Raw genomic sequence first — 18,403 nt, 5'->3', positions numbered from 1 at the left:
AAACTGAATGGTTTACAATTGTACGGATGTGTTTCCACAGAGTTCTGCGGAAGAGTGTACACAGAGTTACATTCCAGTTGCAAATGACAGGAAACAAGCCAAACTGGCTTTCTAGAGATTACCTTCTTCTCTTCTGCTTCTTTTGTTTGATTGGTTGGTTAGGTTTTATTAGATAGACACTCTCTCTCTCTCTCTATATATATATATATATATATATATATATATATATGTGTGTGTGTGTGTGTGTGTGTGTGTGTGTGTATAAACACAGGCTCTCACTGATTATACATACACACAGATATATAGATATAGATAAAGATAAAGATATAGATTCGGGTGGTCTTCCTGCTTCTGCTCCTTGAGTGCTGGGATTAAGGCTGTGCACCACCACACCCAACATCTTGATCTGGTTTGCTTTGTCTTATACTTTTGGTTTTCAGTTATGGGGATCCGATGAAGGTCCTGGATCTAAGCCTGTACTATCATACTCTAACTGAGCACTCGTACTTCAGCCATCTCAACTAAGACTCTGATTCACTCGCCTGATTTCAAAGAAGTTACCTATTTGGTATTTTCCCTGACCCAGTACACACACAGATGCTAATGTTGGCAATGGCTGCCCACTCCCTTATAAGCCCCTTCCTACTTTAAAAGCAGCAGAAAATGAGCCAAATGGCAAAAGTCTGGTCACCTGTAAAATAAAACTTTGATCGGAGCCTCAGGAATTCCAGGAGCCCATTCTCAATCGTACCCAGGGCACCATTGCTAAAGTTCTCCTTGACGTAAGATGAGACCCTGCAGGTCCCGCACCTGTCAATCGGGACCATTAAATCTCTACTCTGTGCTGCTTCGACTCTGACTTCAAAACTCACCTCCTTGGTTCTGCCAGGATCATGATTACAACAACATTCCCTGGCTCCTTAACTTTCCATTCAAATAAATCCAAAGCCACATGTAGCCCAGTGGAGAACGCTCACCTAGAATGTGTGAGAACCTGAGTCCAGTCCCAGAATTTCTCAAAATGGACGCAATTTGCAGTTTAGGGAGAAACCTGCATTTCACTGGGAATAGCTTTCTCTTAGTAAAATATGGCATCTTTAAACATTCTAAGTTCCCAAATCTTTGTTAGCTCCTTGGTGACCTCCAAGCGTTCTGAGAAACCTGAGATGCATCTAAAACTTCGGATAATAGTCCAAAGGATATTCTTCCCTCTTTTGAATTCTAAAGTAAATTGTCAAATCTTAAAGGAAAAACACTCCCAGTGAGCCAACTCAGGTTTGTGTTGTTGTTGTTGTTGTTGTTGTTACTGCTGCTGCTGCTGCTGCTGCTGCTGCTGCTTTGGTTTGGGGTTTTTTGTTGGGGGCAGTGGTTGTTTTATTTTGGTTTGCTTTGTTTTTTTTTTTTTTTTTTTTTTTACCAAGTCACACAGCCTCTCAGCCTGCAGGGTATGTCATCAGTACGTCCAGCAGAGGGCAGCAGCAGACAGCACTGGGAGAGAGAGAGAGCCACTAAAACAGGAAAGAAAAAAGTAAAGGGTTCAGGAGTAGTAGACGCCTGCATCTTGAAAATCCCACGCTTTTGCTGTGGTATTTACCTGAACCTCAAGTGCATATTGGCGCCTTGCTGGCCAACCTCACTGACAAACTCTACCCTGGTTCCTGTTGCCAGCTGAAAGCACTGATCTAAGTCACTCTAGGAGAGATCTAGCTGCATCTCCTGTCATTGTTTCATGCTGAGGGCATCATGGAGAATTTGTTGTGGGTAGGACGAGCCACAGGTTGGAATGGGCTGATACTGTACATGGAGAGACTGTAAATTGTGGAGAAGGATGTCATGGATTATGTCCCCCGTGTGTCAGACTCCTTTAGCAAATGCTCATTATTATTTGACCAGGTTTGCTTATAGGACTCTAAACAGAACAAAAGTGCTCCTTCAAAGGACTGGTCTCCTACATGGAAGTCCTCCTATGAGTCACATGATGGGACCAGATAGGCAGGGACTACTTAGTTACACATGGATAGAGTGATTACTGTATGGGCTTTACACATGATGTGGGAATATCAGTAACTACCCAGTAACACGAAGATACACAGGGATGAGGGGGAGGAGGAGGAGTAAGGGAAAGAAGGGAGCACAACACAGACAAGAACTTTGAGGCTGAAAGATGACGGTTTGCTGGGCCTGTCTGTATAGGAACCCAGCTTCGACGGCCAACCCCATTTGCACTCAGGCATCTGTTGTAGGAATCGGGGTGCTCTGCCTGCTATAAGAAATTAGTTCATGTTCCCTTAGGAATGTTCTCCTTCTGGTCTAGCCTAGGAGACAGTGCACTCATTCTTCAGAATCCCAAATTGGGCAGTAAAATTCTCATGAGAAACCGACAGAGGGCACCAGCAGACAAACCTGCCACAGGAATGCTCTTTCCTCTCACTCTGAATCTTCAGGACTCGGGACAGCGCAACCTTATTGTGGAGCTAGAAAGCACACACATTTCCTAATCGCCCTTAAAAAGAAACCCGTCTCACTGTGGAGGAAACTACAATTGTCCCTGGCTGGGTTCAAAGTCTTAGAACTGTCTCTTTACATAAAGGGAAGCAATGGGTGAGGGATGTGGCAGTCCTTCACCGAGGCGTTTGACATCCATGGATGAGGTAAATGTGCCCCTTGAGCTTGGCTGGAAGCTGGGGGGTAGGCCTGCTTTGCCACAGGCCCCTTGCCAATAGGCCAGATGTAGAAAAGGGAAGCATCCTCGCCAGTTCTGGATACACAGTGACAACAGGGTCCTGAAGGCGGGCCTGCAGCTTGGAGCGCCACCCTGCACTGCCTTGGAATGCCAATATCAGTAAAGTGAGGGCTGCCATTTAGGGCGCCAGTGACAACGGCCACGCCATCGGGGCTTGGGGCTGCCTGGCTGTGACTGGCACCTAGCAGTCGAGCGCTCATTGCTTGTGACAGCATGTCACTGCCGCACTTGTCTAAGACGGAGGGGAGACTTTACACAAGTCGCTGCAAAGTGCCCCTTCGATAGCCAAAATCAAATCCAGAAACTCAACACCGATGAAAGAAGTGCTTGCTATATATGAATGTGGGGTGTGTGTGTGTGTGTGTGTGTGTGTGTGTGTGTGTGTGAGTGTGTGAGAGAGAGAGAGAGAGAGAGAGAGAGAGAGAGAGAGAATACCTTTGTGTGAGTTCAAATACATAAATGCCACAGAGCAGATCAAAACCCAACCTTGGGTGTCAGTCTTTGACTCCCACGGTGTTTGGAGGCAGGATCTCTTGTTGCTCTGCACTGTGTATGGCAGTTTGGCCAACCTGTGGGCTTCTGGGCATCTCCCATTTCTGCTTCTCTTCTCTTCACAGAAGCACTGAGACTGCAGATTCTTACTACCTACTGGGGCTTTAGAGCAGGTCCTCATTCTCGCAGGACAAGTGCCTTACCCACCAAGCCATCTTCCCAACCTTTCAGACAACCGCAAAGAGATAAATTTCTGTTCTTTACTGGCCAAAGAGGCTGCATTCTGTCTGCACTCCTGGTAGCCCCAGCCACCAGGCAAGCCAAGGTTATATTGGGTAACAGGCACAGAACTGTTGCTATTCAGTCAGCCTCATGTTACAAAAGAGTGGCGACGGGTGTGTTTAGCCCAGTCGCTGTAAGAACATCAGTGTGGTATGAGGTAGCTCACTGTGTAACCCCATAACCCAGAATACGGGGGAGGAGAATCAGAATTTCAAGGCCAACCTGAGACATAAGAACTGTCTCAAAATAATAAATAGGAGGCCGGAGAGACAGCTCAGAAAGCACGTTCAAAAAGGCTTGCTGGCCAGTCAGCCCAGCCTACTCTGTGACTTACAGGCTGATGAGGAACAGTGTCTCAAACACCAGGGAAGATAAATGTCACCTGAAACTAACCTCTAGCCTTCAAACACAGGTTGACATCCATGTAAATGTACCCAGCCTCTGCCACATGCATGGCATGAGTACACCCTACAAAAAAAAAAAAAAAAAAAAAAAAAAAAAAGGGCAAACATCAGTGACGATAACAGCTGACTGTTCCTAAGTGCCTACTAAGTGCCAGGGACAGACTTCCATTCTGCACATGAAGCCACTCTAGCCTCAAGGGCCACTGCCAGATGCTCTCTCCTATGAGACTATAGCTACGGAGCGCCGGGGCTTCAGTTCAATGTGGACAGTTCCTAAAGGGAGCTGAGCCTTGGTGAGACAGTCTCACAGCCTGCTTTCCTGTCCTGCAGGTCAGCCAGTACACGTTTGCCATGTGCAGCTATCGAGAAAAGAAGGCAGAACCTCAGGAACTCCTACAGCTGGATGGCTACACCGTGGATTACACCGACCCTCAGCCAGGTACCCACCCCTTTCCTTGGCTATGCCCCACCCCCAACAAAAGACAAGCACACGTTGGCAAGATAGCTGGACCGTGCTAGGCAGTAACCTGTTATTCTACAGAGTCTCTGGTCGAAAGCCTAAAGGAAAACACAAGCTTTGGCGTTTATGTTCCTGGGACCACATCAATGATGTACTCTACGGTGTGCTGTTGAAAATATCCGTGAGAAAGAATGTGTACTTGCATATGAGGGAATGCGTTTGTGTGAGACTATGGTGTATATGTGTGTGTGTTTGTGTGTATATGTGTGTGTGTCTGTGTGTATATGTGTGTGCTCGTGTGCATATGAGTGTACGTATTTGTGCATGTGGAGACCACAGATTGGAATGAGGACTACTCGATTGCTCTCCTTGTTGAACCCGGAGCTCAGTGATTGGCTAGGCTAGAGTGATGACCACCAAGTGCCAAAGACTCTGCCCCCTTTCAGCACTAGGCTGACAGGTACAAGTCCAGCCATTACACTGGTGCTGGAAATGAGAGCCTCACTCTTGCACGGCAAGCACCTTACCAGCAGAGTCAACTCTTCAGCCCCTAACTAAGCCCCCCCATCCCTGCAACCCTAGTGCGTGTCATTGTTTTGGTGTCCAAGAGAAGCTGCCTCCCTGCATGCTCGTGCCCCCTGGCCAGAGTCCAAAACCACACAAGGTTAGCCGATGGAACCGGAGAAAGAAACTTGCCCTACCCACTGTATTCCTTACAAGACGCCTCGCTCTGAATCAAAGCGTTGACGCGCCTGGGCTTATGGAGCGAAGAGCGCCTTGCAAGTGGTGGTATTTCTTGTAAGTTCTACATCACATACATTTCTACATCCTGCCCCCTCACACCTCTCCCCATACCCATTTTTATTTTTTCCCAGAAAACTGAATAGAAATCAGGCTCAAAGAACCTTCAGAATGGGTGAGGGGGGGTGCGAAATCATTTCAGCATATTAATGAAAAACAAGCACCAGCAGCCCTCTCCCGGAGAAGTTCATTTTTATGCCAAATCTGCACAAGGCTTTTCCAACCACACTGCATCATTTGGCCCAAAACCTTTTTTTCAACTCCCATATTGCTCTTCCCCGTGCAACAAAATACACAGGAGGGGGGAAGAAAGCAGAGTTTGAGAGAAGATGGGATATTAACCCAAAAAGGTATGACAGAAAAGACCTGGTTCCTGCCCAACTAGGGGCATCGGTCCCCTCAAAATCCTGGCCCCCGGGGACTGGAGTAAGTCAAACCCTTTGCAATTTCTGTTTGTAACTACATCCTGCTGCAGAATCCGTTGTACAGCGCTGAGTCCGTAAGACCCGAAGTCAAATTTTACCTAAAAGCTTTCCTAATGAACAGGGGTTTGAAACGAACATTTGGTGAACATGTCAGAGTGACTGCATTTAACTGCCAGCGGTTGGGACACTGTGAGGGGGTTGGTATTTCTCTCAAGTTTGTTTCTTCTCTCTCAGGATTTCTTTTTACAAAGTAAATCAATTGTGCCTAAGATGTATATCTTAGAGACTGAGGCCAGTAGGCCAATAGGACAAGGAAAACCAAGGCCATTCTATGCAAGGGATTCTGACTAAGCCAGTTCCCACTCCCTCTTCTGTATGGCCACCCATGCCGTTGTATGTCAGGGACTCCTGTCAAGACAGTCGCCCTGGATCCTCCTCACCACCCCACAAGCAAGTGGGATCAGAAACGTTATCCTGTTTCTCAAATTAAGAAACGGATTGAAGAGGTCTCAGGCTCTCTGATAGTGGAGCCAGGACCTGGAACCAACCCATGCCACCCTCTTGTGCTTGTCACTGAACAGTTACAGCAAAGCTACCCAGGGGATCTACAGATTAAATCAGGACTTCCAGGGTAGGAAGGCGGAGGCGGGAACTTCTATTCCACACACAGAAATGACACCTGAATATCCTCATTTTTAAGTTTATATTTACTTTTACCTTCTGTGTACAAGTGTTTTGCCTACATGTAAGGATATCATATGCTGCAGTGCCCACAGAGACCAGAAGAGGGCGTCAGAAGCCCTGGAACTAGGACTAGAGATTGTTGTTTGCTGTGTGGGTGTGGAGAGCTGAACCTAGGTCCTCTATAAGAGCATCAAGAGCTTAAACCATTGAGCCGGTGTTCCATGCCTGGATATATATTCTTAAAACTTCGTTTATTGTCTCCACATTGATCCGATGAGATGTAATTTCTTCATGAGAGATGTAAATGGGAAGTTAATTGACTGTGCATTGTTGAAGGTAGCAAGCAGTTGCTTCTCTCGACCTTTTCGTGGGCTGTCCTATTTATTTCCCAAGTTATTTGTAGTTGAAATGGAAATGTAATGCTTCTATTGTCCTAACACAGATTATTTATTCTTTCTCGTGATCTTGGGGATAGACCCTAGGGTCTTACACCTACTAGGCAAACACTCAGCCACTGAGTTAATGCCCCAACTCCTAAGATCTGTATTTTATTGTTACTGAGAAGCCAGAAAGAGGCAGGGCAAAATTCTCATACTCCCCTAAGCATTGGAGGGGTCCCTGTATACTATACATTTGGCCAACTTTATCTGTGGAGGTCAAGCAAATTAATAACAAAGTAGTCATATCTTCAGAGATCAGGGGATGCTCTTGGAAGGTGAGCCTATTAGTCAAAAGAGACATTAGTGTCTGTCTTCCCCCTTTTCTTGACCTTCTTCGGGCTTTATAAAGTTGTCGGTGAGCTCGGCCCCATTGTAGCCTATTCTTTTTTACCTTGAGAAAGGGGTAACTGGAGCTCCTTGCAAGGCTTGAGGCAGTGGGGAGCACCTCTCAAGTGAGGCCATCCCTGGTGTCTACTGATTCTAGCAAGGTGGCACGTCTCCGAGGTTAGAGGGAGAGTAGTCACATGATCTGTTGGGTCACTCTTCCTAGCGTCTCCTTGATGCTCACTGAGGCATCCTTCAAAGCCCTCCCTCCCTCTACATTGTCCTTCTTATTGTGTCTTCCGGGCCCCCAGTTTGTCAAGGGCATCCCGTCCTTACTCGAGCACACATTTTCCACACTAACGTTATGAAAGACCGAGTAAATATCTCCTCAGAATCAAAACCACCAGAAAAAGCTCTTCTTAAAGCTGTTCTGGTGGTGAATCACTGGAGTCTTTTTGTAAAGAATTAGCCCGGGCTGGAGAGATTGTCCTTAGTTAAGCTTCTTGCTGCTCTTGCAGAGGGATGGGAGTTTGGCTCCCAGCACCCACGTGAGTGGCTCACAACCAATTGTTCCAGCTGCAGGGAACTGACGGTCTCTTCTGGTCTCCAGGAGCACATCCCCATAAAAAACAGATATAAATAAATAAATAAATAACTTAAAAAGAAAGTAGCTACTTCTTGATCCTAGCCCCCGGCCATTATCAGTGAAATATCCCCACAATGTATGAACACTTGCAAAAGAGAGAACTGGGTTAGCACATTGAATTCAGTGTAGACGACTTCACACCACCCCAATGACACTTAGTATTGCTCTGCTACAGAGGGACTCCTGACTGGCCTGGCTGGCAGCTTGGAGATGCTAATCAATCATTCCCCCACCTCTTGGTTCTCAGCTAATGGGGAGATGATACATATGTGACAAAGGTATGGACTTTATATCTAGCTAGAGGAACGCCACCCCATTGAAAATGCAGGCTTTGGAATATGCTGGTGGACATGAAATAACTCTGGCCTTGCTGTAAGTGCTGACCTTGAGAACCACCTTCAGAAAAACTGAGAGCATTTTTTTCAACAACTATTTTTTTTTTGAGCACCTACTTTGTGCTGTGCATTATGCTAGATACCAAAGATGTGGAAGAAGTTAAGTCAGATAAAGCCTTGGTCTGTGTGATGCAAAGTACACGAGGGACCTTAGACTTTAATAGGAGCAATAGATGGCTTGAGAGATGGCTTAGCAATTAAAGAACTTCCTGTTCTGGCAGAGAACCAGTTAGGTTCCCAGCACCCACATCGGGCAGCACACCACTTGCAACTCCAGATCCAGGTAATCTGAATCTGACATCTTCTTCTGGTTTCCAATTGTACACACACACACACACACACACACACACACACACAAATTAAATAAAAAAATTTATTAAAAGAATAGTGAAAATAGAGAGATTATCAATAATTATCAAAGATAGAGGTCAAAGAAGACTTCATAAGAATGTAACTTTCAAGTAAAAATATGTAGGGGGAGGGGCTGTGAATCCTGCAGATATGAAGTACATACATGAAAGAAGAGAAAAGAGACTGCAGGTGGCAGACAGTCAGTGGATGTGGATTGCAAACCTTGACAGAACCTGGGGTTTCGTTTCAATAGGATGTGGCCCTCTGGTGAGCTGAGCAGAGAAACAGCACAACCTATTTCTTATATTAAGCCTTGACTGGGTTCAGTACCGACAGTTGGCACATGCGACCGGAAGTGCTTGGTTGAGATAGGAGATTGCTCAAGGTAACCACAGCCAGATTCGGGAGCCAGCACTCGTGGCAGTAGAAGGGTCCTTGCTCTGGTAATGCACAGCACCAGTACCCATGGGAAAAATTAATCGAAGATTCTAAACTTAACCCAAAGCTTGCAGATGGCACTTTCCAACCAGATGGGCTCAGCTCTCCTAAGGTGGCAAGAGGTTGAGACAAAGCCCAGGACATCAGCATTGGTTGTGACATGTTGATATGTCCATCCAAGAGCACAAGTCCAGAGAGCCACCACTAGTCCAGATCTGGAGTTGAAGGGAGAACCCCAGAGCACCAAGAGAAATGTGAAGTCCCTCTCAGCACATTCTTAGTGCATAAAAGCTGTCATCGGGAACTGTAGATACAGGAATGAAAGAACAGAACGTCAGGGGCTTCCACATTTAAAAGGTCAGGAGAAGGAAGAGGAGGAGCAGACAGGAAATTAAGTGGAGCAGCCACCCCATGCTGGGAGGTAAGTGGGGCATCAGGTTTCTTGAAAGAAAATGCTTCAGCCAGAAGAGATTTCGTGTTGCTGCTGATCATGTGATACCAGGAGCTGCTGATCATGTGATACAGGGAGTGGAGTTAACCTTTCACATTGAACACTGGATGTGGCAAAGTTAATACTGTCAGTGGCCTTGACAAACACAGTTGTAGGCAGGCAGCAGCCCGAGTAGAGGGACTTTCTGGTCAAATGGAGAGAGCTCCCTGCTGCTCAGAGATGACTCTCTGACCTACAGCATCAGCATCAGCATCATCAGGGAGCTTGTTGGAAGCTCAGGATCTCAGCTTCGCTGCAGACACTTAGGATCAGACACTGCACTCGATCAAGATGCCTAGGTGTGCCACACGTGTAGAAGTGACGGGGAAGCCTCAGTAGATAACGTTCTTTTCGCTGGAAAGAGGAGAACCACGGAAGAGTGGCTGAGGGAAAAGGGCCAAGAGAAGTGGTTGTTGTGACAGTGGTGGTGATGGTGATGATGGTGGTGGCGGCGATGGTGATGCTGGGGATGATAATGATTCAGGAAAGAATCGTGTTTATAAGCGGGTGTTTAGTCTGGCTGTTTGATGTATTGTCGCTAGCAAGACAAAGAAAGAGATCGGGGCAGCCTTAAAACGTTTCCTAAACACCTGGTCCCACTCAGTGACCAAGCCGTTTACAGATGGCCCCATCCAGGAGTCAGATAAATTGCTCCTCCCCATTCTGGCCCAAGGGAAAGCAGTAGGCATTGCTTTCTAGGGACTGCTCCTCGCGGATATTCTCAACAGCTCAGCTTAGACGGTGCTCTCTCTTTCCTTGCAGGTTTGGAGGGTGGCCGAGCCTTCTTCAATGCAGTCAAAGAAGGAGACACGGTGATATTTGCCAGTGACGATGAGCAAGATCGAATCCTGTGGGTCCAAGCTATGTACAGGGCCACCGGGCAGTCGCACAAACCTGTGCCCCCTACCCAGGTGCAGAAGCTCAACGCCAAGGGCGGAAACGTGCCTCAGCTGGATGCCCCCATCTCGCAGTTTTGTAAGTACACATGCCATTTCTTAAAAAAATAAACCAGATAGCTCTGTAAAGTGAAATCTTCCAAAGGTGAATGAGAAAAAAACAGTTGCTTTCATATGTAGGATTGATTCTAAGATCAACGTTTGCTAGGGGCATGTAGCCAACGCAGGGTGAAACTTGGGGCAAAATCTTAGATAAAAGTAATTTTAAAGTGCAATACTTGACATTCTCTACCCAGGACTAAACAAAGGAACATATATTTTATATCTTCGCCTAGCTTTCGATTTTGCCGAGAGTTTGGAATTCACAGCCGAATGCGTGTTTGTTTGAGTCCCTCAAATATAGTATTCCGTATATCGTTGCTTCGTCTCCTCCTATTAAAAGGAATTTAAAAATAGGGACGATTTGAAATAAACTTAAATCTGCAATTTAGAAACATTTAAAAATAAATGATGACATTATCACATGCAGTGGAAGGGGAAAAAAAGAAGAAAAAAAAAAAAAAAGAAAACCACGATACCTAAAATTGCATTCTGAGCACAGATATCAGAGACCCAAAAGCGGCCCCAATTCATCCGCATTTTCCCCGTGCCTCTGTGCCTCCGTAGTTTTTGTCTTGCCACTTTTTCCCTCAAATCGCCCAATACTTCTAAAACCCAGGAAAAGGTGAAAGCCAGAGCTAGATTTTTATTTTAAGAAAAATTAAGAGATCTGCAGATTCATTATTTACTCTGCACGAAGACCTTCAGCGTTGTCTACGGATAACTAACGTGTGCGTCCGTCCACACAACAGTCATGGTGGTTTCTTATTTTAGTACGAGACCCCCTCCTCCAGCATAGGTCACTGAGTAACTTGTTCAGCAAGGGGACATCTTAATGGTGAAGTCACGAGAGACTCTCTTGCTCTTGCAGCATCTACATCCCAGGGAATATTCAGGTTACCCCCAAGCCATGCTCCCCCACAGCAGACCATTTCACACGCTGACAGATATCGTGGCAAATATCACAACCAGATCAAGAGCCTCTTAGGCGAACAGAAAGTCAAAGAAGCCTTCTCAGATTTTATATACTATAGAGGGAAATTAATTTTTCAATGACTCCCACTGCTGTGTATATTTTTATCTGACAAAGGTATGGGGTTTTGTGGGGGGAGGAAAACTCTATTCATCAGCACCCTCAGTTCCATAGCAATGTTTTCTTAAAGGTAGATGTGGTCTCTGGTGGAACCTGATTTGCAACTCCACAGAGTAGCCTTCCACACAGAGAACCATGAAGACTAAGGAACACATGAGACTGGAACTAAATAGAGGGGACAGCCCTGCAGTGAATACCCTTGAACTGCCCGCTCTAAGATCTTGACGGACAGGTATATCCAGTATCTAGTTAATTTCTAAATAAAGGGCATCTATGTGACAGGTCCTCCCCTCTCACTGCCTGACAGCCTCTGGAAATATCGTTACCTACCATACCCTCCCGCATTCTCTTTGTATGAGACAAAAACCCTAATTATAATCACCATTCAAATCAACTCCATGAAAGATCTACTTCAATGATATTTGGAAAATCCTCTTCTTTCCAAATGGTCTCCGATTCTCCCAAGATCATCTCGCTTTGCATCTCGTGTCTCTTCTGCCATCTGCCCACAGTAAGAAATGGTTGCTTGGCTTGTGCTTGGCCCTACATTCCTTCACTAACAGAGGAAAGAGAAAGGACAACTAGGGGTAAAACTGAGGGGAGAAACGGCGGGAGTGTCCCTCGGCGATAGGACATACACTTGGAGCATGTCCTCAGATCCTAGCATCACCCCCACAAAGGAATTTAGAAGATCCACGATAGAAGCCATTACAGAGGGATAGCCTTTCATGGAAATACATGAAGGCCAACGGTAGAGAGCTCCCCACATAGACAGGATTTCTTTCTTTCTAAAGCTGAACTGCAAGCCCTTGCAAACCAGCAGATTGAGTTCAACTGGAAGCTCAGTGACTCAATCCATGTAACAGCCCTGTTTGAAACATCGTAGATGGGTCATGCAGCAAAATCCTGGATGGTAGAATTAGAGAATAAGATCATCCTTACAGATTCTTTAGTATATATTACACAAAGTAGCCAAAACAAATGTGATATCATGGCCCTATAAAATTTATCAGAACCTCGAGTAGTTTACCTTCTCTAGTGACCCCTTAACCTCTGCATAGAAGACCTTCCAAGAGTGTGAGGAACCTTCACAGCTACCTCGTTCTCAAAGAACAAGGCTGCCACATCCAGCCATTCCAATTACCTACTACAGGAGCCTCCTTTCTCACAGACAATAATATGAATGGTACTCATTGACTGGGTACGCAGTGCCCAGTCTCCCCAGATGTGAACCGTGTCCCCATGATTAATGCAACCCAGTAATGCTGACCTCCATGTCCCCACTGTTGCTTTGCTACGTCTGAAGCAGAGTCCCACACTGCTTTAGACTGTGTTATTGCAACCCCAGTACCACCAAGATACTTCTGTTTCCCAAACTTGGAAACCAGCAGGGGAAGCCAGTGAAGACGTAAACAGCCCCTTCAGACCCTGAACCTTTGCAGTTTAAGGATAAAGAAACACACAGGAAAGATCAGAAAGGAGACCAGGGCTCTGCATTCAGTGGTGTCACAAGGCAATTATGCCTGCCAAGCACACACAGGAAAGTAAGGTCTTAGTGGAACGTGCTACAGCAAGGTAATAGTCACAGGGGCCTGTATTGTCTTTAGCCAAAACCATCAAACAGGTCAAGTTTTGTGTGTGTGAAACCCACCCTTATTTGCCTCAGGCTTCCCTACTTACAGCAACCAAGTCTCATGTCCCAGAAACGTCTCAGTACAGGACAAAGCGAGCTATGGTGGTCACTGAAGGGTTACAAAGCAGAGGAAAGGAAGTATCAATCCCAGCCTAGTTCTAAATAGCAAACTTTGGCCATTCACTTATCATCACAAGAACGAACAAAAGCACAGATTTTTCTAGCTAGAAACAAAAAAAAAGGGGAAAGAAAGAAAAGATTAAAAAAAGAAAGAAAAAGAAGATCAAGTATTGCATTTTAAAAAGGTTTCCTTAAGTTCCAAAAGGTCAGGGTCATTGCTACATACTTGACTGTGCACACGCCTAATTAAATCTTGGTTCTGAGTATTTGTTCAAAGCACTTCCCGTTCTTGCCAGAGGATGGTCTTAATGACTTTTCCATGACTTCACTTGGTAATTGCCGCACTAGTATTTACACAGCTGACAGAAGCTACATAGAGAAGGGAAGCCACATTAGGAATGTTTTGGGGACAGAGGGAAAAAAAAAATAAGAAACACTCCAATCTTGTCCTGTCGCTGTCTGTCCCAAGGAATCCTGGGAATGGGACATTTTGCAGTTTGGGAGAGCTGAGGGTATCTGTGTTTTGGGATGTTTCCAAATTCAGTTTAACTGACTTTTTGGGGGCAGTTGGCATTTTTTTTTCAATTTCAAAAGTTCAATTTCAAAACGAAAAGGCACGTCTAAGAAAGAGTGGAGTGGAGTATTTATATGGCATTGGAAAAACTGGGAAAAATAGATCCTGCTATTCATTTGTTTGTGACTGCAAAGATCTGGGGAGGGTTCCATCAGCCTTTCAACCCTTTTGTTCTTCTGTGGTTTTTATTTTGTACGTGTGCTGTTGATTTACTTTTTTCCATTTCAGTTCTTTTTTTTTTTTTTTGTTATGAGTTGGTACCTAGTTGCACAATTTTTTTTTGAACAAATACTTGTAATTCTCCAATTTCTAAGGCCAATAATGCACCCTATGGATAATGCCCAAATCTGGAATTGAGTATTGCCACAGTTCGTTGTGCCAAGTAGCTACTCCCCAACTTCTTGTCCCTGTCTGTGGGTATGAGAGAAATCCTACAGAGAAATCATAGAGTGCTCATTTGGTGTGGGGAGGGAAAAGAAGGTATGTTAAGCTTTGCCATTTGGTCAACGATTGCTGCATATAGTGCTTGCACTTACTTGTTTCAATGTCTATTTCTCAACTACTGATTGTTAACTACCTCGAGCACCCGAGCTGGATGTTGCTGAGAACTGCTCTATTTTTATCGCCATGGAGATAATTTTGAACAGTTAGGGGGACTTTGAATACTGCTGGTTTGGGGGAGGTCGATTTTTGTTGTTGTTGTTGTTGTCGTTTTGTTTCATTTTTTTTTTTTAAGTTTTCTCGTTCAATCTTTGCTCAAACCCAAGAACTGTAGCTGCTAGGCTAGAACTCCTGTCTGCTTTCCTGAGCCTTGTTGCTAGTCTTTATGTTATTCTGGTTTGTTCCTTCTTACCCTGCTAACTTCTAGCTGGACCGAAGGGTAAGTGCTCCCCCCATAGCTAGCACAGCTCAGATAATCTGACTCGATTATCTGACACCTGCAATGTGCTTCCTCTCTCCTCTTCAATCTCCCTCATGTCTAGACGTTGTAGCACAACTCTCGTGTTATTCTCCTGACCTTAGGTTTGAAATGTAAGCTTCCATACTGAAGCTAGGGTGCATGTCATGTGTGCATAATTGCCTCCTCTCCTTGGCTTTCATATTGGCATCAAACAAACTTTTGAGTAAAGCCAACCAGGAACTTCTGATGGTTTTTCATTCTAAGAATATCGATGAATATCACAATGAAATGGCCAACAATGCCACTGTTTCATGGAATCCACAGTTACCTGACTGCTCAATGCCTGAAAACAGATCATTTTGCACTTTGACACAATGATGTGTTGTTGTTGTTGTTGGTCCCCCTTCCCCATTCAAACGATTAGAATGGTCAGCTATGAATGGTGTAACCATGGCTACAGTAGCAGATAGAAAGATGAGGTAGGAAAGCCACTGAATTTAACTGAGCAATATTTGAAATTGCAAACTACAATTAATAAATTATTTGAGCCTTAGAGAATGTATTGAACTTGGCTTACTGGTAAATCCTCAAATAAAACCCATTGAGGATTAATTTTGAAAGCAGAGCTGTAAAACATGGTTCGTACACAACAATGACAAGTTAAAGACATGAATGAGTCCATATCCTTTATTCACAAAGGTTTTTGATCCAGGATCTCACAGTGCCCAGGAGGATTTTGAACTCTCCACCATTCTGCCCCTTCCCCAGGAACAATGACAACAATAACTTGATCAACTTCATTTGTATTTATATTAATTTTTCTAAATATAAACCTCTTAAGAAACAGAAAAAATGATACTTTAAAACTCTAGGAAAATCTTTCTCTATTCTACTTTTAACGAAAGAGAGTTTACAATTTCTTTGTTTATGTAGGATCAAGCTGTCTACATGAAGTGTGTTGCGAGAAGACGTAACATTAGAGAGAGCTAGACAATTTGGTCAAGAGAGCAGGCAAATATGTATTTGAGTTATCTGAATGCCAATTTAGAAAACTATAGGTCATACCATTCCTCCTGATCATTTAACAGTAGCCTTTTCTTCTTAATTTTTTGTTTGATTGTTTTTTTTTTAATTTGCTTTTTCTCCCTTTCTTTCTCTTTTATTTTGCATACATGTACCCCTGGCTAGCAGACAGATGTTTTCCACCACTCCCAGAAGATACTTAGCTTGACTTTCCCTTCTCTTGAATGTCTGATAAGGCATCGTAGCAGCTTACTATAGAGGGGGAGTTAGTGGGAATGTAGGACTTTGTTCTACTTTTGTCTCTAGAATGAGAAGCTGGATGACTAGAGGACTGAATGTTTCTGTTCTGAGCGAATTGACATGTATTTACACGATGCACTGCTGCCCCAGTAGATTTTTTTAATAGTCATTTGCCTTATTTCTTAGAGTTTTATTTTATCAGAGTTTTTGCTACATCTTCTATTGTCAACTTGCAATTGCTACATTGCAGGAATGCAATACCAAAGAATTAACTCACCGTCCACGTAATTTGTATGACACCCCACCACCACCACGACACTACAAGTCACACTTGTCATTGTTAAGAGTAAATGACTTTTTTAAAGGACTCTAGAGTAAGCGAGGTCCAAATATTTCCAAACACCAGAATCCAATCTAAAGAAAATAAATTAAATGGAGATTGATTTTTATTGACTAATATTTAACAGATTGTTACCTAATGGCTTGAGTATTATCATGTGAGTAAGATACATTATTAAGTATAGAACATTTATCTTTGCTTGTAGAGTAAGAAATATAAAATTAATTGAAAATATGAATAATTATACTAGGACAATTCATTGAAAATGTAGTAATTGCAATAGGAAAAACATTTATTATTTTGGCTTTAGATTATCAATAAAACAGTAATCTCTGTTGCCCTACGGTTTTTACTCAAAGCTATTGCCTTTCAAAGAACTCGAGGAAGTCAGCCCTGAAATAATGTTCATGTTTGCCCTTTTGGGTGTTTTGCCATGGTGGTTTTAAAACGCTGTGCGACCCTTGGCCTCCAAAGACACCATCTTCTCCCAGCCATTCAGATTAGATTGCTCTAGTCAGAGACTTCAAGAAGTGAAGTTGTTTCCCAGACAAGAGGTCCACACTGTACCTCAGGGCAGCAGTCATAGGAGGGCCAGTCTCATGCTGTGCACAGCTCAGACAGGGCACAACATTTCCTAGTGCCTTGACTGTACCAAGAAAGCACCTCTAGAAAGATCTGTGAGCAGCCGGCTGCCACCAGTCATTGTCAGTTCTTGATGTCATGTCTTCTGATGAGGCTGACGACTGTCACCGTTCGTTACTGTCCAGAGCATACATTCACTCTGCACTGTCGAGCAGATATGACATGCACACATTTGCCATATAAGAAGGACAAAAAGTCACCTTTTCATTTACAGTTTGAGTTCACAGATGACTTTCCACTTACATTAAGCTATTCTCTTGCCTCCAGCACCTATGTCCCGCACGTGCTGCTTTGTCATAGAATGGTTTCCTGAGATAAAAGAGCCCTCAGACAGTTTAGCAATAAGCTATCAAAATTATGTTCGGCAGCAGAATTCCTTCTCATTTTTACATAAAGTTCCAAAGCATAGCATACATAAAATGAAGATATTTATTTACCTTTTGTTTGCAGTCCCTGAGCTGTTGTGATAATAGTGAGGGGGAAAACTAAAAATTTAAAATTTAAAAAAATGCATTACCCACTCCAGGAGAGTGCATGTGTTTGGTATACACTGTAAAATAGACCTAAAATAAAGTTTTCTAAAATAAGATCACATAAATATGCTTCCTAACAATAGAAGGTATTATGAAAACTACTACATATCTTTCTAGTCATATCAGATAAAAAAAAAAAAAAGCAAATATCAACCTTGTACTGAGCCCAGACATCAGAACGACCTAAGCAGTGACATAAATGTCAGGTAGTCTCCCGGGGACTAATCGCATGCATTTCAATAAAAGAGATTAATTGAGAATATTAGGTCCACAGTGATAGCACTGTGGGAAACAGTATTTTTTTTTAATTCCTTAAATGTCATTTCTATCCAACCTCAGGTAAAGTTTTGATGACTATTCCCCTGATGACTATACACCTGCTTATCATAAGCATGGGTCCCTCACCCTGTCTCTGTATAACGAGCACCCATTTTAGGATTTAAGATTCCTAACATGGTAGGAATGCCATTGTTAACTTTATTTATTGAAGTATAACTTGAAGCCGATCTCCTATCCCATAGCACAGAGGACTTTAAACACCCTTACATGATTAAACCTCAAGGTCGGAGAGCCAGCATCATTTGAAAGGTGTGGAGTACACCCTAGCCATATAGCCTACAGAACTGCATAGCCCACTTCAGCCTACTCACAGACCATTAAGGACTTGAAGATAACTTCCTGAAGCCAAGTCTGGAAAAGGCTGAAGTTGATACTCAAAATCTACTAAATCCAAGATATCTTTAGATTACTTCACATTGATAATCACAACAACAAAGATGGTTAAAATGTATCAACCAAAGCAAGCAGCATCCGGAACAGCCCTGGGGGTTCACAGAGCGTTCATTGTCCTCCCGATGCTATTTTGCTCAACCTAACATTCAAGTTCATTTTCATTCTCTGACACATACAAGGGAAGTGACCCCCAGTGTCCTGA

The 18,403-nt window shown here is 43.8% G+C and overlaps 1 protein-coding gene across 1 annotated transcript in view; it reads left to right on the top strand.

Moving 5' to 3' along the window:
• Positions 1–18,403, top strand: part of Cadps (calcium dependent secretion activator) — a 442,640-nt gene that overhangs the window by 283,430 nt on the left and 140,807 nt on the right. The window contains 3 exon segments of the mRNA XM_032917997.1: positions 4,252–4,360; positions 10,138–10,350; positions 14,659–14,670. Coding sequence (XP_032773888.1) covers positions 4,252–4,360; positions 10,138–10,350; positions 14,659–14,670 — 334 coding nt within the window.

Source organism: Rattus rattus, chromosome 12 (genome assembly GCF_011064425.1).
Source record: "Rattus rattus isolate New Zealand chromosome 12, Rrattus_CSIRO_v1, whole genome shotgun sequence".
Lineage (NCBI taxonomy): Eukaryota > Metazoa > Chordata > Mammalia > Rodentia > Muridae > Rattus > Rattus rattus.
Note: the sequence above shows the minus strand (reverse complement) of the source record. Positions and strands in the feature narration are given on the sequence as shown.